The sequence below is a fragment of the Myxine glutinosa genome, chromosome 12, assembly GCF_964187855.1.
Source record: "Myxine glutinosa chromosome 12, kmMyxGlut1.1, whole genome shotgun sequence".
In the NCBI taxonomy this organism is placed as follows: domain Eukaryota; kingdom Metazoa; phylum Chordata; class Myxini; order Myxiniformes; family Myxinidae; genus Myxine; species Myxine glutinosa.
This window is the reverse complement of record NC_136272.1, coordinates 93,357,953-93,382,960: the sequence shown is the minus strand read 5'-3', so window position 1 is coordinate 93,382,960 and position 25,008 is coordinate 93,357,953. Positions and strand designations below refer to the sequence as shown.

The 25,008-nt window shown below is 43.3% G+C and overlaps 1 protein-coding gene across 2 annotated transcripts in view; it reads right to left on the bottom strand.

Moving 5' to 3' along the window:
• Positions 1-9,516: 9,516 nt before the first annotated feature.
• LOC137437612 (proton-coupled folate transporter) overlaps positions 9,517-25,008 on the bottom strand; it is a 129,273-nt gene continuing 113,781 nt past the window's right edge. For both annotated transcript variants that reach the window (XM_078766089.1, XM_068132082.2), the window contains one exon: positions 9,517-10,475. In XM_078766089.1, the coding sequence (XP_078622215.1) occupies positions 10,355-10,475 (121 nt within the window). In that variant the 3' untranslated portion in view covers positions 9,517-10,354. The remainder of the gene's footprint in view (positions 10,476-25,008) is intronic.

Sequence of the window (25,008 nt, the reverse complement as noted above, 5' to 3'; positions counted from 1 at the left end):
TCCCTCTTCGTGGTCACATTTTAGTTCGTCTATCACCTGGACCGACAGAACTGCATCATGGACATCAAATCGATGACACTCATTTCCATGAGCGATGTAGATACTGATGTCGCCTCTGACTGCGCCGAAATCAGCACCCTGCCATTCAGTGACCAGAAAATCAACTAGGGCTTCCTTGTTTTTCCCATTTGCAAGGAACTTTTTACACTGCGTTGGAGTTTTCTGGTGTTTGTTGTGAATGCAGAACGTCTGTTTCCCACCATCGCCACGACGCGTCCTCTCAGCATTTTTCACGCTGATAGCTGGGTATGTGTCGGTGACAAAGTCCACCCGATTGCATTTTAGCTTCTTCATCAGCTGGACGAGTCGAGACAGTACAGCATCGGCGAGTTCGCCAAAACTCGAAACTGAATGTCGCATGCTATGCAGAAGGCCCATACCATCGATGATTAGGGCACCATCATCAGGCACTGTTGAAACCAAGTAGCCCTTGGAGCTTTCAATTGCATCAATTAAGGCGGACTTCGTTGTCTTTGCCATGGAGCCATCAGCTGTCGCAAGTGGCAGAGAGACAGGAGACGGTGAATAGCACAGAATCTCACGCAGATCGATGTTCCTGTTCTGTGCAATAATAAGCAGTCTAGAAAATAACTGCTTGTCATTGCGTAACATGATCTCCTTACCTGACTTTGTTTTTGCCTTCGATTTCCCCAGATTTGAAAATGTTTTCAGCTTCAACCTTAAGGGGTGCAAAGAAATCTACTGACGGATTTATCAAACGGTTGTCAATGAATTCGTACATGCTCCTCTCACCAATCTCATTGGCTGAGATCAGGTCGTGTTGGACCTCACTGCTGGCCACAACACCTGAACTGATGCTTGTCAGTTCTGTAAGGTGGGAATCAAAGGGATTCTGCATAGACTCGATGACTGACACGATGTTTCCGACTGACTTTTCGTCGGCGATAATTCTGCTGTGGCCGAGTTCCTTCCTGACCTGACGGTCTCGAGAAGTATCAGTCAGAGCTTCGCATTGGCGGACAATGGCCGCCCGTTCATTTTGGCTCAGTATCCATCTTTGGAGAGCACCACGATTCAAGGTAATTCCTGTCAACCCCCCTGGTGTTTTTGTATCTCTGTTCAGAGTTTGCTCGATTGCCTGGTCACAAGCAATTGACGAGAACCCTGTGCCTGTCTGCTGAACGGTCCATTGACCATGCGAGGTCATAGATTTGTGAACCTCGGGATGAGTGACCATCTCCAGGGGGAGAATGACCATCTCCAGCCAATACGCGGGCAGGTATCGAGCAGAATTAAATCGATCGTACGAGAAAAACCAAGGGAGCATGTGCCGTATAGCAGACACATGAAGATTCCAGTCGGACTCACGAGTTCCCCTGATGAATAATAACAGCAGCTGGACCATCTCGATGTACGACGACCAAATGCAAACGTGGGATTCTCTTCACCTTGCCGCTGAACAAACGAATTGTAGGCAGATAACAATGTGGTGAACGCATCGCCAGACGACAGGCTGAGAAATTCCTCACTGGGATAGACATCAGCAAGGTCGCCCACGATTGCGAGAGCGCGTTGCTCTTCGTCCTCTGACAAGGATTCAAGGAAAGCCTCAAAACGTATTCTCTGGAGCCCTTCGGCTAAGAGTTTGTGGGATCTCATGCTTCTATTATAGTGATGACCGCTCACTACGCCGTTGATGGACCCCTCAGCTATCACATCTGATTCGATCAGTATGTCTTTCATTCCGGCATCTGCAAATCGTTTTCCGATAATGGCTAGAAAGGCCATTGCTGTGTGGAATTATCCATTCTGACTATAAACCGATTGGTCAAGGCTTCATCTTTCCACCTGATCTGCTGGACCTTTGAATAAATGGGCTGGTCAAAAACGAGGATCATTTGCGGTAAATCCAGTAGATCGGATATTTCTCGACTCTTATTCAGAATTTCATTTACGGTCGACATTTCGGTAGGCGAGGATTCTATGACAGGTAGGTAATGGATGGCTGACGTTTCCAACGTTTCGTTCTGATGAAGCTCAAGATGGAAGGCCGTCCATCCAGGAATTGTAGAAAGCGTGTCAGCTACCACCTTGGTCATACCGTATGCCGCTTCGATGACAGCTGCTGCCTTCAGAGTTCTTTTGTAGCAGTCGTCACGATTTAGTGCGCCCGCTTCCTAAGGAATATGGAGGGGCCCCTGTTTTTTCTGAAGATGATAATCGTCGATTTTCCCGAGGCCATGATTAAACATTCAGCGCGACATGCGCGTCGCCATTTTGTATGTCATGTGACCCAAGCAAGTGTTCTGATAGGCTTAGATTCAAAATTAGTGCCTTCGATGCAAGACAAAGTAGTGCGACATAAACGCGAGAAAAACTTTCAAACTGGCAGGATTTGTTAGTTAAACTTTTTGTATGTGCTACAACTCGGCACGTACTGAGATATACCAGTGATTATTTTTTAGTCTCTCTGACCTCGGAACGGGATTGAACGATACACTTGAGGCCTACATGTGCTAGTATTGCAAAACCACTTTCTGCACTTGTGCTGGCGTTGAAAACCACTTTTTGCACATCTGCTAGTGTTGAAAACCACTTTTCGCGCTCCTGTTAGTGCTTAAAACCACTTTTTGCACTTGTGTTAGTGTTGCAACACCATTTGTCTCACTTGTGTTGGTGTTGCAAAACCACTTTTACACTTGTGTTTGTGTTGCAAAACCACTTTTCGCACTTGTGTTAGTGTTGCAAAACCATTTTTTGCACTTGTGCTGTCATTGAAAACCACTTTCCACACTTGAGCTTGTGTTGCAGAACCACTTTTCGCACTTGTGCTGGCGTTGAAAACCACTTTTTGCACTTGTGTTAGTGTTGCAAAACCATTTGTCTCACTTGTGTGGCTGTTGCAAAACCACTTTTCGCACTTGTGCTGGCATTGAAAACCACTTTCCAGACGAGAGGCTGTGTTGCAGAACCACTTTTGTCACTTGTGCTGGCATTGAAAACCAGTTTTTCCATTTGTGTTAGTGTTGCAAAACCACTTTCCACACTTGTGCTAGTATTGAAAACCACTTTTCACACATGTGCTAGTATTGCAAAACCACTTTCTGCACTTGTGCTGGCGTTGAAAACCACTTTTTGCACATCTGCTGGTGTTGAAAACCACTTATCGCGCTCCTGTTAGTGCTTAAAACCACTTTCTGCGCTTGTGTTAGTGTTGCAAAACCATTTGTCTCACTTGTGTTGGTGTTGCCAAACCACTTTTTGCACTTGTTTTAGTGTTGCAAAACCATTTCCCGCACTTGTGCTGGTGTTTAAAACCACGTCCCACACTTGAGCTGGTGTGCAGAACTACTTTTCGCACATGTGCTGGCATTGAAAACCACTTTCCAGACTAGAGCTTGTGTTGCAACCACTTTTCTCACTTGTGCTGGCATTGAAAACCACTTTTTGCACTTGTGTTAGTGTTGCAAAACCACTTTCCACACTTGTGCTGGCATTGAAAACCACTTTCCACACTTGTGTTAGTGTTGCAAACCACTTTCCGCACTCGTGCTGGTGTTGTAAACCATTATTCGCATTTGTGTTAGTGTTGCAAAAACCAATTTCCACACTTCTGCTGCCGTTGAAAACCACTTTCAGCACACTTGTGTTAGTGTTGCAAAACCACTTATCGCCCTTGTGCTGGCGTTGAAAACCACTTTCCAGACTAGAGCTTGTGTTGCAGAACCACTTTTGTCACTTGTACTGGCATTGAAAACCACTTTTTGCACTTGTGTTAGTGTTGCAAAATCACTTTCCACACTTGTGCTGGCATTGAAACCACTTTTTGCACTTGTGTTATTGTTCCAAAACCATTTGTCTCACTTGTGTTGCTGTTGCAAAACGACTTTTCACACTTGTGCTGGCATTGAAAACCACTTTCCAGACTAGTGATTGTGTTGCAGAACCACTTTTGTCACTTATGCTGGCATTAAAAAACACTTTTTGCAACATTAACACAAGTTCAAAAAGTGGTTTTCAATGCCAGCACATGTGCGAAAAGTCGTTTTGCAACAGCAACACAAGTGAGACAAATGGTTTTGCAACACGAACACAAGTGCAAAAAGTGGTTTTCAATGCCAGCACAAGTACGAAAAGTGGTCTGCAACACTAGCTCAAGTGTGGAAAGTGGTTTTAAACACCAGCACAACTCCGGAAAATGGTTTTGCAACACTAACACAAGTGCAAAAAGTGGTTTTGCAACACCAACACAAGTGAGACAAATGGTTTTGCAACACTAACACAAGTGCAAAAAGTGGTTTTCAATGCCAGCACATGTGCGAAAAGTCGTTTTGCAACACCAACACAAGTGAGACAAATGGTTTTGCAACACTAACACAAGTGCAGAAAGTGGTTTTAAGCACTAACAGGAGCGCGAAAAGTGGTTTTCAACAATAGCAGATGGGCAAAAAGTGGTTTTCAATGCCAGCACAAATGTGGAAAGTGGTTTTGCAACACCATCACAAGTGCAAAAAGTGGTTTTCAATGCCAGCACAAGTGACAAAAGTGGTTATGCAACACAAGCTCTAGTCTGGAAAGTGGTTTTCAATGCCAGCACAAGTGCGAAAGTGGTTTTGCAACAGCAACACAAGTGAGACAAATGGTTTTGCAACAATAACACAAGTGCAAAAAGTGGTTTTCAACGCCAGCACAAGTGTGGAAAGTGGTTTTGCAACACTATCACAAGTGCAAAAAGTGGTTTTCAGTGCCAGCACAAGTGACAAAAGTGGTTATGCAACACAAGCTCTAGTCTGGAAAGTGGTTTTCAATGCCAGCACAAGTGCGAAAGTGGTTTTGCAACAGCAACACAAGTGAGCCAAATGGTTTTGCAACACTAACACAAGTGCAAAAAGTGGTTTTCAACGCCAGCACAAGTACGAAAAGTGGATCTGCAACACAAGCTCAAGTGCGGAAAGTGGTTTTCAATGCAAGCACAAGTGCTGAAAGTAGTTCTGCAACACAAGCTCAAGTGTGGAAAGTAGTTTTAAACACCAGCACAAGTGCGGAAAATGGTTTTGCAACACTAACACAAGTGGAAAAAGTGGTTTTGCAACACGAACACAAGTGAGAGAAATGATTTTGCAACACTAACACAAGTGCAGAAAGTGGTTTTAAGCACTAACAGGAGCGCGAAAAGTGGTTTTCAAAACTAGCAGATGTGCAAAAAGTGTTTTTCAACGCCAGCACAAGTGCAGAAAGTGGTTTTGCAATACTAGCACATGTGTGAAAAGTGGTTTTCAATGCCAGCACAAGTGTGGAAAGTGGTTTTGCAACACTAACACAAGTGCAAAAAGTGGTTTTCAATGCCAGCACAAGTGACAAAAGTGGTTTTCAACGCCAGCACAAGTGCGAAAAGTGGTTCTGCAACACAAGCTCAAGTGTGGAAAGTGGTTTTAAACACCAGCACAAGTGCGGAAAATGGTTTTGCAACACTAACACAAGTACAAAAGGTGGTTTTGCAACACTAACACAAGTGCAAAAAGTGGTTATGCAACACTAACACAAGTGCAAAAAGTGGTTTACAACACCAGCACGAGTGTGGAAAGTGGTTTTGCAACACTAACACAAGTGCAAAAAGTGGTTTTCAATGCCAGCACAAGTGAGAAAAGTGGTTCTGCAACACAAGCTCTATTCTGGAAAGTGGTTTTCAATGCCAGCACATGTGCAAAAAGTGGTTTTGCAACAGCAACACAAGTGAGACAAATGGTTTTGCAACACGAACACAAGTGCAAAAAGTGGTTTTCAACGCCAGCACAAGTACGAAAAGTGGTTCTGCAACACAAGCTCAAGTGCGAAAAGTGGTTTTCAATGCCAGCACAAGTGCGGAAAGTAATTCTGCAACACTAGCTCAAGTGGGGAAAGTGGTTTTAAACACCAGCACAAGTGCGGAAAATGGTTTTGCAACACTAACACAAGTGCAGAAAGTGGTTTTAAGCACTAACAGGAGCGCGAAAAGTGGTTTTCAACACTAGCAGATGTGCAAAAAGTGGTTTTCAATGCCATCACAAGTGTGGAAAGTGGTTTTGCAACACTAACACTGTGAGACCAGTTTGTGATTTTGTCCAGGTCTGCAGAGAGTGAAGAGGCTGCAGAGTGCCGATCTGAGAGATGAGGTATGGAGCGGCAGGGAGTGGAATCATCAGCAAAGAGATAGAGAGGATTTTCAAGAGAGTCAGAGAGATCATTGATGAAGACCAGAAAAAGCACAGGGCCCAGAACACTGCCTTGGGGAACTCCAAGCCTGAACAGGAAGAGGAGATGAGAGAAATCCATTCAGGGCCACACGTTGACGACGACCAGAGAGGATGTCTGCAAGCCATGTGTGGAGATTTCCAAGGATACCATAGGAGTAGAGTTTGGTGAGCAGAGCTGGGTGCCAGACCGTATCGAAGGCACGTGATATGTCAAGGGAGACAGCTCTAATTTTCTGTTTGGCATTGAGGACCTCCATCCATTGTTGAGACAGCAGCAGCAGCATGTATAGAGTAGAGTGACCTGGTCTGAAAACAAATTGATGATCAGAGATCAAGCCATTGGAGAAGAGGAAAGATTTCATATCCGAAGCAATGATGGATTTCATGACTTTGCTGATAATTGGGAGAAGGCTGATTGGTCTATACTTGCTAGTATCTGTTTTTGCACCTTTTTTGTGTAAAGCGGTGATGTTGGCTGATTTCCAAGCAGATGGCAGATGACCTTGAGCAAAAGAGAGGGTGAAGAGAACAGAGAGAGGGAGTGAAAGAGCGGAAGAACAGGATTTTAGGACCCGTGGGCTGATGCCGTCAGGTCCAGTTGCAGAATCACAGTCAAGGGTTGACAGAAACTTTTCCACCTTGTCAGGAAGAAAGGACACAGATTCCAGGAGCAGCTGGGTACGACTGGGTACGGTGGGTACAGAGAGGGATGTGTTTGGGACACAAGATTTAGAGGCAAACACAGAGTTGAGGCATTCAGCTTTTTCACATGCGGAGTCAGCTGTGCAGCCGTTTGAGGTAAGGGAGCGGATGGAGGGGGGGCAAACACCAGAAACAGATTTGACCAGACGCCACCAGGATTTGGAAGAGGGAGACAGATAAGAGAGTTCGGTCTTGAGAATGGAGAGATATTGTTTCCTGGCTCTCCTGAGGGTGGACACACACTTGTTTCGGGCTTTGTGAAAGGAAATGAGATTTCCTTCCGTTGGGTTGGCTTTCCAGGAGACTAAGGCAAGTTGTTTCTGGGCAACAGCCTCACCACAAGATTCCGTGTACCATGGACGGGAGGAAGGGTATGACAACTGAAGACGAGATGGGATAAATCTGTGCATGAGAGAGGGCAATTTACTTTGGAAGAATTCCCAGGATGAGTTGATGTCAGAGGCGGTAGAGATGGGAGACAAGTCCAGATGATTGATGGCTGCTTGAAGACCGTGCCAGTTGGCCTGAGTGAAATGCCAGACTCGTCGACGCTGAGGAGGCTCTCTGAGAATGGTCAGAGAGATGTCCACTTTAATAAGCACATGATCAGATGAGCCGATTGGAGCAGAAGAAGAGCAGCAGACATTTTCAGAGAAGTTAGTCATAACCAAGTCCAGAAGAGAAGATGCTCCGTTGACTGAGATCCCGGTCGGGAAATTGACAGATTGTGTCAGTCCCAGTGAGTCGCAGAAGTCCTTTGCTGAGGAGCCATGGCTGGTGAGAGAGGTACCCACACCCAGCCAACTGGCATGGTGACAATTGAAATCACCACATATGAGGAAGAGAGAGTTGAGATGAGTAGATAGAAGTTGGTCCATATTATCAGACAGCGAGATGTAGATGGAGTCATCACTGTTTGGTGGATGGTACAACACACATATGAAAAAAAGGTGGGAGCGAAGGGGAAGCCGTAGCCAGAGGTATTCCTGGGGGTGAGGTGGAGAGAGGGCAGTGCAGGGTGAGTGAGGAAGAGAGTTTTTGATAAAGATAGCAACCCCACCTCCAGGACGAGGGTCAGGTCTATCATACCGGAGGAGGGAGTAACCCGGGAGAGATACTAAGGAATCAGAGACATGATGAAGGAGGAAAGTTTCTGTTAAGCAGATTACATCTGGTTTGTCAGAAGCAACCTGTATGGAGAGATCAGTCAAGTTTGAGCGAAGGCCCTGGATGTTTGAGGTCCATACCATTAATGAAGAGGAAGGGGGAGCATCCGATACAGAACAGGGGGGGGGAGGGGAGGGGTCGGGTAAGATGTGGAAGAGGAGGAAGAGGTTGGGAGAGCTGTTGAAGGTGTGTCAGAGATTTCAGAATAGCTCAGAGAAAGGGAAGGATGGGGCAGACAAAAGGTTTGATGGTGATTGGGTGAGGCACAGTGAGGTGTTATTTCAGGAGGGGGAAGAGCAAGGCAGAAGGTTGGGGGCGATGGAGGTGAGAGTTGGAAGGGGAAAGAAGCGGGGAGGACGCTTTTAGCAGGAGGGGTGAGAGGGGGGAAATGGAGAAGAAATGAGGGTGGGGAGATTTGAAGGGGAGGGGTGAGGGGGGAGTTTATGAAGGGAGGGGTTAGGGGGAGTTTAGGAGGCAAGGGACAAGGGGGGGATTTGAAAGGGATGGAAGATGGGGGAGATTTGGAGGGGAGGGGTTAGGGGGGAGTCTAGGAGGGGAGGGGCGAGGGGGAGTCTAGGAGGGGAGGGATGTGGGGGGAGTTTAGGATGGAAGGGGCAAGGGGGGAGATTTGAAAGGGATGGGTGATGGGGAGGATTTGGAGGGGAGGGGCAAGGGGGAAGATTTGAAAGGGATGGGTGATGGGGAAGATTTAGAGGGGAGGGGCAAGGGGGAAGATTTGAAAGAGATGGGTGATGGGGAAGATTTGGAGGGGAGGGGCAAGGGGGGAGATTTGGAGGGGAGGGATGATGGGGAAGTTTTGGAGACGAGGGGTGATGGGGAAGATTTGGAGGGGAGGGACAAGGGGGAAGATTTGAAAGAGATGGGTGATGGGTAAGATTTGGAGGGGATGGGCAAGGGGGGAGATTTGGAGGGGAGGGATGATGGGGTGAGGGGGAGTTTAGGAGGGGAGGAGTGATGGGGAAGATTTGGAGGGGAGGGGTGAGATTGGATTTTAGAAAGTGTACGATTAATGGGAAACGAAGATTTATTGCAAAATGAGTTTCTTGTGACCTTCGAGTCAAAAATACGTTTAAGGACGCTGGAGGGGGGGTGGAGTGCAGGTGAGTTTAGGGAATGTATGAAAGAGGCACTGTAAGAGATGGAATGTTTTTTTTTTGGAATGAATAGATTTGATGAGCAAATCGAAAGCAACCTTTTGAAGAAGAAGACGAAAAAGGTGTTATCATATACGACAGAATACAGTACTTCAGGGAAAAGTTTAAACAATTTTAAATTTAACAATGAAAACTGTCTGGGGAAATGGGGATGAAACACGTGGTCAAAGAATGAACGAACGAATAAGAACAACGAATAAATGAATAAGAACAACTAATAAGAACAGAGAAGGGAATTTTTATTTATTTATTTTTTTTGAGTTGAGATTTTAAATAAGGAAGTATGGGGTGAAAAGACTGGGAAAAACTGAGAGAACGAAAGTAATTGGAGCACAATCGACGGACCGCTGAGAGAAAAACAAAGCCTCAAGGTAGGACACGGTACAAAGAAGGCCTCAAAAGACGCGGCACGAATTAACCGACGATTTTCTATACAGGTATGAAAGATTAACACAGAGAATCCTACTAGGGACACACCACAGGCACACACACCAAAAGATAAATACAGTTTCGACAAAAACACAATTGTGAACAATTACTTAACTTCGAAAGCGTGAGAGCGTGGACAGCTTCGAAAATACGTGACCTCACCGACAAAGATCTCGCGAGATCTCCCAAATCAGATCCAATATCAGGATCCAATATCAGGACTTAAATATGTCCCAAAACTTTTCTTGACATGCATGGTCCAATTTTGTTCAGACTTGGCACAAGGACAATACATGAGAGTATGTATATGCAGAAGATTTTGTTTTGTAATCTGACCAAAGATGGCCGACTGATGGCCTTTAACTCTGTAAAACAAAATTACTAAAACCATAGGGGCTACGACATTTTACATCTTTTTCTTCTTGTTCATATAAAACACAATGGCCATTTAAAATAGAAATGCTCACCAAAACATGGATCAACAATCGCTTTAAACACCCTGCTCCCCAAAAAATTGGATACAGATTTGAGGTTCATGGAAAAGCGAGTGAATGAGTGAAAAGAAATGATACATTTTAATGTAAAATGAAAGATAATAAAGGGTTAACTTGTGAATTTGTCCAGTTTTTATGAAAAATCCTGTTGTCCCACTTGTACTTCATCCTGCTCAGGAGATTCTGAGGTTGACTGAGACTGGTCAACAGCCCTGACCTGTGCTGGAATCCGGCATTCAATGTCGTCCAACCACCTGCAAAGAAGAGAGCATGGCAAAGGTGGTGATGATGTATCAAACTGACAGCAAATTATACCTATACCTGCCCGTGGAACATGATTCATTTGGCTGGATGGTCACTGTGGTGATGGTGCCACCAGGTTGACTATCCATTGGTGGTCATATAGCCCAATTTAGAACCGATTTCAATTATGTGCACTTTAGCAAAGGAATGTCCTTGCTGATGTGTCTACCACTTTGATGTAGTGGAAAGGCTTGCGTGTCCCAATGACCCGAAGAGCTATGCTGTCGTGAGCTTTTTAGCTTCTGGTAGGGTTAACCAAGCCAGACAGATCAAAGGGTAGGGGCCAGACAAAGAGGAGTCACACAAATAGGACAGATGAGGTTATTTAGCTCTTTATCAACTTATCTAGTGGATGTTAGTTATAGATCACAAGGACCTAGACCACAAACCTAAACCACAAACCTATAGACCTTAAAGACCACAAACTTTAAATCACAGGAGCAGGAGTCATGACCACGAGTCTAACAACGTGAGTAGATCGAGAGGCACTGCTCCTCCAACGGCTTGAGTGAATATATTCCTATGAAGGAGACATCAGCCAGTGGACCTCAGCTATGAGAGAATAGTCACCCCCTGGGGAGATGGTGAGGGTGGAATTGTACATAGAGCCGTGGAAGCATTGTTGCTCATCCGGCGGAGTTCTCTTCAATCCTAAATCTTGCATTCCACAATTAAAATCACTCTAATGAGTTGTGCAAAGTAAAATCGAGACTTGTGTCATTTGTGTATGCTACATGCCAATGTTTGAGGTCTGAAAACCAATATTGGTGTGCTATCTCACTGTGTGAATCACAGTAAAACAGATATTATCCTTGTCACTGAATCTCTCCTAAATTACGGTGTCACTGATTCAGATATTTCCCTACCTGGCTACGAGCAGCAGCCTGATAGAGGTGACCGATGTCATGGGTGGGGTGGTCTCATAGCATGGTTTAAAGAATCCCTGCAGGTTCAGTGACACAATTACCTGGAACCTCAGAGCCCAGAATTTGTGTGGGTCATAAATTGGCTCCTTAGAACACTTGGGTGTAGAGGTCTTGTTCAATAAACCTCCATTGCCAGACATAACATGCAGTCGACAGCTATGGGACTTCCAGAAAGCCAAATGGTCCTTACTGCCTCAACACATCAATGCCAGGAACTGAGATGGTGCTCTCCAGACAGATGATCCTGATGGTGGTCTTTAGACAGGTGTTACGTGTTCCTCCCCGAACCCCAGTCACGGTGCACCTCAGAGTCTCGAGAGGGAATGCGGCAGAAAGATTTGTTATTTTGCGTTTTCTAATAAACCATGGTAAAACCACACCAATGCACTTGTAGAACAAAACAAGTAATTGTATTAAGAAATTTCACATACACAATAATAACACTATTAAAGAAAGTACAATGAAAATGTCACTTGCATCAAACGAACAATACATGTGATGGTGACATCATTCCCCCAATGCTCTCAAAGCAATAAACTCATGACACGACAAATGTGAGTGGGATATAACATTCCCCAAAGTCCGTGCATGGATCCCCACGCTGGTTGAAGTCGTGTAGAATGACGAGAACAGGCAGGTATCGGCACGGCGGCGGACGAGGAATTACAAGGTGAGAGGTCGATATGGAAATTGAGCAGATATGTAAACCAACGGCAATCAACACGATGAGGTCGATATGGAAATCCCAACGACAAAACAAGATGCACCAAGTGGACAGTCTCTTCGAGGACAAAATGGCGTATCAGCCTGTAATGGAGGCACTTGATTTTTCTCCAACAATAACTCACGCTTGGTAATAAAACCTGAGACGCAGGTTTAATTGCAATCGCAATATAGAACGATGTCACGGGCAATCCCTTTCACGGGAAGCCTCAACTCATTCGCGACCAATATCAAATAGTCCGCTCGCAGCCTCAATGCGATTCACGGCTGTGTCTCTCTCATGGCTGTCTCTTCCTCCTTCTCCCATGCTCCTCCTCTCTCTTCTTCCTGCTTCTTTGCCACATTTTTTCTTTTTCCTCCAGAAACATTTATTTTTACCTTTTACTAAAGTCATCTCCATTTCACACAAAAATCATAACAACAATATTACCTGAAACTAAAACTCTTACAAGTATATAATAACAACAAAGGCGGAAGTGACGGATCCGTAACACAGGTGATCCAGATTCTGCAGCGAAAAATGTCCAGTAGATCATACACATGGGCTATAGAGAAATTAATTCCTCACTGAGATGTGACAGTCAGACCAAATGATGGACCCTGGTTTATAAAGGCATTTCACATGAAAGTCAAAGATGTCAGAGAGTGCTATAACAGCTGCTCAGCAAACCTGCGCAATGAGACACAGGATAAGCTTGCATAGTCTCAAAGCACACTGAAAGTGGTGGAACAGGAAGCCCATAGACAACATTTCCAAAGGACAAGAGATTTCCCTGTATCCTCTTAACTGGTTGTGAGCAGTTAAGAGGATACAGGGACAGTGAGGTCATGCAAGCATTCCAATGCTGCAAAGAGAGGGCCAGACTTACACTATTAATGAGGACAAAGCTGATGTACTCTGAGCACTTGGCCAATAGGTGTACTCTGGATGATGCAGAGGATGAACCACCTCCTCTCACACTCAAGACTGAATCGGAGCTATCAGGCATAAATTTCCAGCTGAGAGATAACAGGCAAAGGTTGACGAAATTGGATGGTAGGAAAGCCAATGGCCCAGATGGAATAGGAAACTGAGTCTGGAAGGAATGTGCTGTTGCTGTACTTGCTGTCCCGTTGGCTAAGCTGTTTTTTATTCTGCCTTTCCAGATGAAGGTCCCCTCAAGCGTGAAAGACTGCAAATGTCATGCCCATCCATAAGAAAAACTCCAGGTTGGGTGTAGAAAACTCCTGCACAATAAGCCTACCATCAAACATCAATAAAGTGATGGAAGGAGTTGTTCATTATGAACTGCGCAAGTACTTCTTCAAACATGGTCTGATAAACTGTTGCCAATTTGGATTTAGACCAGGTCACTCAGCGAGAGATCTCCTAACATACCTTAGTCACCAGTGGCATGGATGCCTTAACAACAGGTATGAGGCGAAGGTGATTGCGCTGGACATTAAACGAGCATTTGACAAAGTTTGGCTTCGGGGGCTACTGGAAATGTTGAAATCGAGACGTGTAAAAAGACTGTTGTTTCTCTGGATCGAGAGATATCTCTGTGGTAGAAAAGTCCTGACATCTGTGGTTGGCAGTCAGACATCGATATCAATGCTTCTGTTTCACAAAGGATTGTAGTGCAGTTTACTGTATCACCAGAGGAAACGACGTGAGTTCAAATGTTTTATCACTCAAAAAGGACCTTTAACTCCAGTCACGTGAAAAAGTAAGTACACCCCATGCAAAGTTTTGACTTTTTCAACATATTTCAACATACAGCTATTTGATCTTCATTTCAACAATATTGAGAGATAAAGGTGATATAATATAACAAATACAATTAAACATTTACATTTTGTAGTCCATTGTATAATTTAAATAAACATAGATGTAAATTTCGCATGTGGAAAAAGTAAGTACACTCCATGTAAAGTTTTGACATTTTCAACATATTTCAACATACAGCTATTTGATATTCATTTCAACAATATTGAAAGATAAAGGTAATATAATACAACAAATAACATGAAACATTTACATTTTGTAGTCCATTGTATAATTCAAATAAACATAAATGCAAATTTCACATGTGGAAAAAGTAAGTACACCCCATGAAATGTTTTTTTAATCTTTTTAACAGATGTGGACATATCAATAATTGATCTTCATTTAAACAGTATCTATAGATAAAGGTGATCTAATTGAACAAAAAACAATGAAAAATTGACTTTGCAATAATTTATTGAACAAAAAATTACCAGAGATGCCATTTCCTTCTGTGGAAAAAGTAAGTACACCCTTGGCACTAATCGGTGGTATTGCCCCTTTTGGCAGAAACAACCTCAAGTAGGCATTTCTTATAACTGTCTACCAGTCTCTGACATCGACTGGGAGAAATTTTTGCCCACTCCTCCATGCAGAATGATTTCAGCTGTGCGATGCTTGAGGGGTTTCTTGCATGCACAGCTCGTTGCAAATCCCCCCACAACATCTCGATGGGATTTAGATCCGGGCTTTGACTTGGCCATTCCAGAACCCTCCATTTCTTTCTTTTCAGCCATTCTTTGGTGGATTTATTGGTATGTTTAGGGTCATTGTCATGTTGCAAGGTCCACCTTCGGTTGAGCTTCAACTTTCCGACAGATGGCCTCACATTATCCTCAAGCTCAGTCACTTGACTGATCTCTCCAGAGAGGTTGCTTCTGACAAACAAGATGTGATCTGCTTAACAGAAACTTTCCTCCATGATGTCTCTGATTCCTTGGTATCTCTCCCAGGTTACTCCCTCCTCCGGTATGATAGACATGAGCCTCGTCCTGGAGGTGGGGTTGCTATCTTTATAAAAAAACTCTCTTCCTCACTCGCCCTCCACTGCCCTCTGTCCACCTCACCCCCAGGAATACCTTTGGCTACGGCTTCCCCTTCACTCCCACCTTTTGTTCATATGTGTGTTGTACCGTCCACCAAACAGTGATGACTCCATCTACATATCGCTGTCTGATAATATGGACCACCTTCTATCTACCCATCCCAACTCTCTCTTCCTCATATGTGGTGATTTCAATTGTCACCATGCCAGTTGGCTGGGTGTTGGTACCTCTCTCACCAGCCATGGCTCTTCAGCAAAGGACTTCTGCGACTCACTGGGACTGACACAATCTGCCAATTTCCTGACCCGGATCTCAGTCAACGGAGCATCTTCTCTTCTGGACTTGGTTATGACTAACCTCCCTGAAAATGTCTGCTGCGCTTCTTCTGCTCCAATCGGCTCATATGATCATGTGCTTGTTAAAGTGGACATCTCTCTGACCATTCTCAGAGAGCCTCCTCAGCGTCGACGAGTCTGGCATTTCACTCAGGCCAACTGGCATGGTCTTCAAGCAGCCATCAATCATCTAGACTTGTCTCCCATCTCTACCGCCTCTGACATCAACTCATCCTGGGAATTCTTCCAAAGTAAATTGCTCTCTCTCATGCACAGATTTATCCCATCTCGTCTTCAGTTGTCATACCCTTCCTCCCATCCATGGTACACGGAATCTTGTGGTGAGGCTGTTGCCCAGAAACAACTTGCTTTCATCTCCGGGAAAGCAAATGCAACGGAAGGAAATCTCATTTCCTTTCACAAAGCCCGAAACAAGAGTATGTCCACCCTCAGGAGAGCCAGGAAACAATATCTCTCCGTTCTCAAGACCGAACTCTCTTATCTGTCTCCCTCTTCCAAATCCTGGTGGCGTCTGATCAAATCTGTTTCTGGTGTTTGTTCCCCCTCCATCCCCTCCCTCACCTCAAACGGCTACCCGGCTGACTCCGCACGTGAAAAAGCTGAATGCCTCAACTCTGTGTTTGCCTCTAAATCTTGTGTCCCAAACCCATCCCTCTCTGTACCCACCATACCCAGTCGTACCCAGCTGCTCCTGGACTCTGGGTCCTTTCCTTCTGACAAGGTGGAAAAGTTTCTGTCAACCCTCGACTCTGATTCTGCAACTGGTCCTGACGGCATCAGCCCACGGGTCCTAAAATCATGTTCTTCCGCTCTTTCACTCCCTCTCTCTGTTCTAGTCACACTCTCTTTTGCTCAAGGTCATCTGCCATCTGCTTGGAAATCAGCCAACATCACCGCTTTGTACAAAAAAGGTGCAAAAACAGATCCTTGCAACTATAGACCAATCAGCCTTCTCCCAATTATCAGCAAAGTCATGGAATCCATCATTGCTTCAGATATGAAATCTTTCCTCTTCTCCAATGGCTTGATCTCTGACCATCAGTTTGGTTTCAGACCTGGTCACTCTACTCTGGACATGCTGCTTCTGCTTTCTCAACAATGGATGGAGGTCCTCAACACCAAACAGGAAATTAGAGCTGTCTCCCTTGACATTTCACGTGCCTTCGATACGGTCTGGCACCCCGCTCTGCTCACCAAACTCTCCTCGTTTGGTATCCATGGAAATCTCCACGCATGGCTGGCGGACTTCCTCTCTAGTCGTAGTCAACGTGTGGCCCCGAATGGGTTTCTCTCATCTCCTCTTCCTGTTCAGACTGGAGTTCCCCAAGGCAGTGTTCTGGGCCCTGTGCTTTTTCTGGTCTTCATCAATGATCTCTCTGCCTCTATTGAAAATCCTCTCTATCTCTTTGCTGACGACTCTACTCTCTGTCGCTCCATTCCTCATCCCTCAGATCGGCAGTCTGCAGCCTCCTCAATCTCTGCAGACCTGGACAAAATCACAGACTGGGCAAACCAGTGGAACATGTCTTTCAATCCTGACAAATGTCACACTCTTACGATGTCTCTCCGAAAAGACCGACTGGACAACCCTCCCATCCACTTTCTGAATTATCCTCTCCAAGAAGTTCTGTCACTCAAGCTTTTGGGTCTCACTATCTGCCATGATCTTTCCTGGGAAAACCACATTTCAAATCTGGCTTCCAAAGCCAGTCGCCGACTGGGCATCCTCCGTCGTGCGAAGTCCTTCCTTGGCACACCTGAGCTCCTCACCACATACAAGGCTTTTATCCACAGCTCTATGGAATACTGCTCTCCCCTCTGGTCTGGTGCTCCTGCCTCACACCTAGCTCGTCTTCACGCTGTTGAAACCAAAGCGTTCAGAATCATTGGAATCTCCCGCGATGAAGCTAACTCCAAGGGCCTTTCACTCACTCATCGCAGACAGGTTGGTGGTCTTTCCGTCTTCTACCGACTCCTCTCTGGCCTTGCCCCCCCCCCCCCCCCAGCTCTCTCTGGGCTCTGTCCCCCAAATATTCCTACAGGTCGCACAAGATCTGCCTGCAACCCTCTTATGGTTAAACTGCCAAAATCAAGACTTTCTGCTCACCTTCATTCCTTCATTCCTCTTTTCTCCCGCCTCTGGAACAAACTCCCTTACTCTTGTGGAAGTGTAACTCAGTGTAACTTATTGATTGGCACTGGTAACTCATTGATTAAAGACTGGTAACGACTTCGTAAATGGATGGCAAGAATGTGCACGAACATGGTAATCTCTTGTCCACCTGGTCACAGCCCCAGGCTGGAGCACCCCCCTATCGTTTGGTAAACGGAACTCGCAGCAGGAGGGGAGCGAGCTGATGCCAGGACTCGGTGCATGCATGACCTCGGGGCATTAGCGGAGAAAGGATTAGCGCGACAAGGCCCATAAAAACCAGAGCAAACGATGAGTCAGGAGCACTTGTGACCAGAAGCTCTGACCTACGGAACGGAACGGAACCCTGTGAGCAGCGCTGAGAGAGGACCGGCCGAATAAGAAGAACCAACGACTTGAATTAACAATCCGTTTAGCTATTGTAGTCTTTATTGAATTGAAACAAGTGACTTACCAAATGATAATAAATCCTTACTTTATAAAGCTGTTTCGGTCATATTGGAGTCTCCTGAGTCTCACCCCACCATTTCCCCTACAATTTGGAGGCACCGCTGAGATCAATTGGACACATACAAGACCTTTAAAGGTGAGTGTGTCTTGTTTTTGTCCAGTATGATTTACGAACTTGGGAATAGTTATGTGTATATACATGGAGGATTTGGTGTGTGGGACTTGTGATTGTCCATAGGTAATCCAAGGATGGAACGTTTTAAATGATTCTATTTATTTGTGAGCTTGCGAGGACATTATACGCTGGGTATTAAAAGCCTTGCTCTGGTCTGCAGGCAAATCGGCTCATGAAGTGCACCATGAGGCGATTTGTTTGCCGGTTCGGTAAGGTTCGGTAAGGTCCGTACACGTGTACAATCGTGTACACCCGTTTTAAATAAATAATTTTTTTCAGTTTTCCCGCCATGTCTAAAACTCGTTCGATCAACAAATAAATTCATGACAGACAACGCCACCTCATGCCGGTCCAGAATTATTGTGAAAGATGGCGATTGGATGAAAATTGCATACCAACACTCCCTCAATGTCCCTCATTGTCCCTCATGTCCATTCCGGCACCCTGTCTCTTGCTCCCGCTCCTTCTCCCTCCCTTTAATTCCCATTGGCGGACGCTTTGCGAGGAGCAAAGCGTTTGTGTGAACCCTCAACCTCAACCTGGGTTGAAGTTGTTACTGCAGGGTTATTGTTTTTTTTGTGTGTATTTTCTCTGCGCCCCATGCTCGCAGATTTGGTTGGTACAAATATTTTATTGAAAGGTGAAAGATTTATCTGCGATTAAGCTTCAAAAATAAAAATAAAAAAAATAAAATAATAATAATAAAATAAAAATTGATCTGCTTGGTGTTAGTTTAAGGGCTGTTCCAAATTTATCCTGGTTAAACACCAAAATTGCATCAAATTTTGTCCAGGTCCGCCACTAAGCCTTTGAGACATGCTTCACGGTTGAATGAAAGACAATAATTAAGTGCTTTTGTGGAAAAGCAATGGCAGACCACCCATTGTCACCACTTTCATGAGCTCAGAGAAATAAAAAATTCCAAATTCCACTCTGATGGCTCAATGGAAATAGGCAGCAGAATGAAAATCAACAGACAATGGAACAGCTAGCGACGAGTGTTTGTGAGTAACAACCACCCTCTGGTCGAGGCTCATAGGAAAAGTGATACTTATTGATTCGGCACGCTTACAATAGATATTAATGGCGAAGGTTGTGGTTGGTTCGATTTTGCGAAATGAACGTTCTTTGAACAAGTTAAATGGAAAAATAATGAAAAAGTATATAACTGTTTACTCTCTGAAACTGGGTATTGTATAGAACTCTGGGTATAGTTCTCAAATCACTCTGGGTTGTGCCTTGAAGAATGAATTGGAGTTGTGACAAGGTATAGACAGATGGGAGGTTGCGATGCTGGTACTGTGGATTCTATGAGACAAAGTACAGACAAATTTTGTTTCACTTCTAAAAAAAGATTTGTGGACAAAAGTGGGTGTAAGGATGTAAGGATGTAACGATGTGAGGTAATATTGAGTTATGGAATTAATTGCTTTCAACAATGCAAAGGGTGACAAGATATGGGATTTTAATGGGATTTTAATGGGATTTTAATGGGATAAATATAGAAGATGTTTGTTTTTGTCAAGAGAAAGTGACAATTGGCGGAGAAGTCACAGAGGCCGGGTTTTGGGCCTTTGACAGCAGAGAAATTGAGTTTTGACAGCAAAAGACTTCCAAATAATGGTTGTGGCAAACAGTGACTTCTGGGATGACAGGGGTGTGGGGTATTTGGCATCGCCAGACTAGCTTATTGGTTTAGGAATGTTTAGAGGTCATTGCAATGTGATAATTACTTGTGATCATTTGTTGTTGGAACGTTTTGGGAACATTCAAATGTTGTGGTTTGCTGACGTTTCCACAACGTCGCCACAACGTTTCACTTTCGTTGTTGCAACGTTTTGCTCCAACGTTTTGGGAACATTTAAATGTTGGGTTTTGCTGACGTTTCCACAACGTCGCCACAACGTTTCACTTTCGTTGTTGCAACGTTTTGCTCCAACGTTTTGGGAACATTTAAATGTTGGGTTTTGCTGACGTTTCCACAACGTCACCACAACGTTTCACTTTCGTTGTTGCAACGTTTTGCTCCAACGTTTTGGGAACATTTAAATGTTGGGTTTTGCTGACGTTTCCACAACGTCGCCACAACGTTTCACTTTCGTTGTTGCAACGTTTTGCTCCAACGTTTTGGGAACATTTAAATGTTGGGTTTTGCTGACGTTTCCACAACGTCGCCACAACGTTTCACTTTCGTTGTTGCAACGTTTTGCTCCAACGTTTTGGGAACATTTAAATGTTGGGTTTTGCTGACGTTTCCACAACGTCACCACAACGTTTCACTTTCGTTGTTGCAACGTTTTGCTCCAACGTTTTGGGAACATTTAAATGTTGGGTTTTGCTGACGTTTCCACAACGTCGCCAGAACGTTTCACTTTCGTTGTTGCAACGTTTTGCTCCAACGTTTTGGGAACATTTAAATGTTGGGTTTTGCTGACGTTTCCACAACGTCGCCACAACGTTTCACTTTCGTTGTTGCAACGTTTTGCTCCAACGTTTTGGGAACATTTAAATGTTGGGTTTTGCTGACGTTTCCACAACGTCGCCACAACGTTTCACTTTCGTTGTTGCAACGTTTTGCTCCAACGTTTTGGGAACATTTAAATGTTGGGTTTTGCTGACGTTTCCACAACGTCGCTACAACGTTTCACTTTCGTTGTTGCAACGTTTTGCTCCAACGTTTTGGGGACACTCAAATGTTAAGTAAATCGGATAAGAATTCACGAGTTATTTAATTATTAGCGATTAAGGAAGTACTTATTTAATTAATTACATTTCGTATTACATTACAGTAATTACATTACAGTAATTACCTGAGGTAATTACAGTAATTACAGTTCCGGTAATTACAGTAATTACAGTAATCATTACAGTAATTGCAGTAATCTTATTACAGTAATTACATTACATTAACTCAGGCACCTTTTGAGTAAGGAAGCTGATATTTGGACATGACACTGACCAAGTGATGTGGCTGTCAAGAAAAATTTTGATTTATTGATTAATCATTTAATAAATTAACTCGTTGATTTATAAATGACTTATTTAATTAAAATTCCTCAGAGATACATCTTCGGATGAGATACTTGCAGATTGGTTATGCTATGAGCCAATTGATTAAGGAAAATATTTTGTGATGGCCATATTGGCAATTTCGTGGCCATATTCGTGGCAACTCAGTTAGTGCCACTGCACCTTTAAAATGCATCCCTGCGTTCATTTTTTCGATCGATTGAGTTGAAATTTTGAACAATCGGATCTGGACTGTCGCTGTTAACGACTCTAGCACGCACTCGTCCAATCAGGATGGAGCGGTATGGTCCCCGGATCATCACTGCCCGCAGTGTTAATTAGTTTTACTTTTTCTCTTGGTCATATAATTTTGAAGACATGTATGTCATGATAGAGGAAATGTTTGTTCTGTTGAACGGAATTTGTTGTTTATTTGTGTGGGTGTGTATTTCTTTTGTATTTTGGATATATTTTCACGACTAATTCCAGTTAACATCCTGCAAAATTTGCTCGTTTGCTGGCCGAGTCGAAATTGCATTGAGTTCCTATGGCATGCGCCATTAAAAGCGCTGTGTACTGGTTGAGCTCCCTTTATTTCGTTTTGGTCATGCGGATGAGCAGACAAAGTGACGAATGCTGCGGCTGGAGCAGTAGAAGCGATGTTTTTAATTGAAACGATGTAATGAGTAATAAACGTGGGAGGGGGCAACACCACGCATACCTCTTTTAAGGTGTGTATAAACCCTGGAATATTTCAGCAATCAATACAATGCTGAAACTATGTAAGTTAAGTTAATGAGTAATTTAATGAGTAACTTAATGAGTAATTTAATAAGTAATTTAATGAGTAATTTAATGAGTAATTTAATGAGTAATTTAATAAGTAATTTAATGAGTAATTTAATGAGTAATTTAATGAGTAATTTAATGAGTAATTTAATAAGTAATTTAATGAGTAATTTAATAAGTAATTTAATGAGTAATTTAATGAGTAATTTAATGAGTAATTTAATGAGTAATTTAATAAGTAATTTAATGAGTAATTTAATAAGTAATTTAATGAGTAATTTAATAAGTAATTTAATAAGTAATTTAATGAGTAATTTAATGAGGAATTTAATGAGGAATTAAAAGTGGGAGGGGGCAACACCACGCATACCTCTTTTAAGGTGTGTATAAACCCTGGAATAAACGTGGGAGGGGGCAACACCACGCATACCTCTTTTAAGGTGTGTATAAACCCTGGAATATTTCAGCAATCAATACGATGCTGAAATGATGTAATTTACTGTGTAAGAGGGTCGACCTTGGGTTTGTTTGGGTTTGTTGTTTATTTTTGTGGGTGTGTATTTTTTGTGTATTTTGGATATATTTTCACGACTAATTCCAGTTAACATCCTGCAAAATTTGCTCGTTTTCTGGCCGAGTCGAAATTGCGTTGAGGTCCTATGGCATGCGCCATTAAAAGCGCTGTGTAATGGTTGAGCTCCCTTTATTTCGTTTTGGTCACGCGGATGAGCAGACAAAATGACGAATGCTGCGGCTGGAGCAGTGGAAGCGATTTTTTGAATTGTTCAATGATTATTCGATATTGTTATGACTTATTGTCAATAGATATACTAAGTGGCCATGAGGTAGCCTGATGCTATGTACAGTCTTATTCTATTGTTGATTATACCACATAGCTGTGGTGATAAAGGAAATGTTCGTTTTAAATAGATGATGGTGATAGGACCATGACTATAAGATCATGATGATTATTATGAATGATATCATAGGGTTCAAATGCAGAATGATTGCATGAACTTGGGAAAGAACTTTCAAGCCCTATGGGATCAATTGGGTGTTACAAGCGATGGAGTTTCAAAATTTAGCATGATTGAAGGAATTTTACAGTCTTATTTCAGGAGTTTTACGAAATTTATATTGCCAAGAGATTTTGGGTACTATTAAAAGAAAAATGATGAGATATTTTTCCCAATGAACTTTAATATCTGCCATCCATTTTGGCTGTCTCACGAATGAAGGATGAGTTGCCTTTAGTGGTTGCAAAGAAAATTTGTGGAGACCAGGCAAAATGGGGAAATATGTCAGATATGACCCTAGGACAGGACGGTGATTCATCAATTGACATGAGGTATGAACCAGAGGTGACGACCGATGAGATTCGATCTCAGTCAATGGATGGACCTGTCCTGACATCATTGGGGAAAGGGCTTATGCAAGGAGTCATCCAAAATGATTAATTTGATTTATTGATGAATATTGATAAATTAATTGAAATTGAATAATTGAATTGAACTGAATAAATTTAACTGAATAAATTGAACTGAATAAATTGAATTGAATATATTGATTGTTTGATTGATGAAAATGCGGTCTCAAGAAAGAAGCTTTGATATCTTTGTGAGATATTATCAATGTGAAGACAACCTTGGAAAATTGAGCAAGGTGGTGAGTTTATATATAGATATATATGTGCGGTTACCATTGTGTGATTTCCCCTTCAACAGAGCGGACACCTGAGGATTCACCCATTTCATACTGACCCTCTGGCTCATCTGCAAATACTGATCTGTGAGATTGGATTGTGCAAAAGCCACAGGTGAGGGAGATTCTCTGGAAATCACCGTTTGAACAGGTGGAGAGATCCTTCCTGGAGGTACGAGTGAAGCTTTAGAGGAACAAACTACAACACATCCAACGCTACTTTCATAAAAGGCAGAATGGGAAATGGAGCCTGCAAGAATACACAAGGACAACCAGAGATTCCACAAAAAGGTACTTGTACACATCATATGTACGACCGTTATGGTGCCGAAGCTATAAGGCAGGTCGAAAATTGGTATTTGTGGACAAAGGGACATGATGAGGAGTTTCCAAGAGATGGTACATTTGAGCGAAGTCGATTGGAAAGATTGGAACAAAGATTGAAAGCCAGGAAGAGACAGAATCTAACGGTAGACTGGCTTGCATTCCATCTTTGGGATGGTGAATCCAGACAACGGGAACAGCAAGAACGGATAACGGATCTAGAACTTAAAATAAAAAGGATACAGGATACAGTGGAGGAGACAAATGCACAACTGCCCTCGAAATTAGGAATGAAAGTGACAGTTGTCCCATCTGATTTCCAGTTGTCTCCCCAAAAAGGACGGTACAGAGAATTTTTTCGTGTTTCAGGAGATAACGAGAGATTGCAGTGGCAACTCAGGGATGTAGAGATGCAGCCCAGCAATACAAGTGCACAGGTGCACAGCCCAGGCAACGACAGAAACCGGTGTTTCAAGTGTGGACGGATGGGACATTGGAAAAGAGGATGTCCGTATACCAAAAGGAAGACAAGTTAATAGGGTAAACCAAGATCAAGGGTACCAGTGCTGACCGATACCTCAGACAATGATTAGGCCTTCATTGCGACAAATCCCAAATGACGATTGGCCTCAACAAATTAGATTACTGGACAAACATGAATAACTGTCAATGATTCTTGGGTCTGAAAAGTTTTCGGAGCAAGAATTATTCATTTTTTCTTTTGCTTGTAAGCAAATTAGTAATTAATTGATCAAATGCCGAAATTGGATCTTTTATGTTGGGCACACAATTTTAAATTTACAAAGTTGGAACAATTGCTTTGCAAATTTTTGAAACCAAGTGACAAGAGTCACATGATGATCAGGTGGGAATTTCGGACTAGTGTTCTGCATGATTGATAGGTCAGTGGTCGACTGACATGCAAATGGGTGTGTAGTCAAATTTGGATAAATTATGGTGGGAACTGAAAGGGTAATTTCAATGTGACATCATAGGGGTTTTCTAAAAAATAAAAAAATAAAAAAA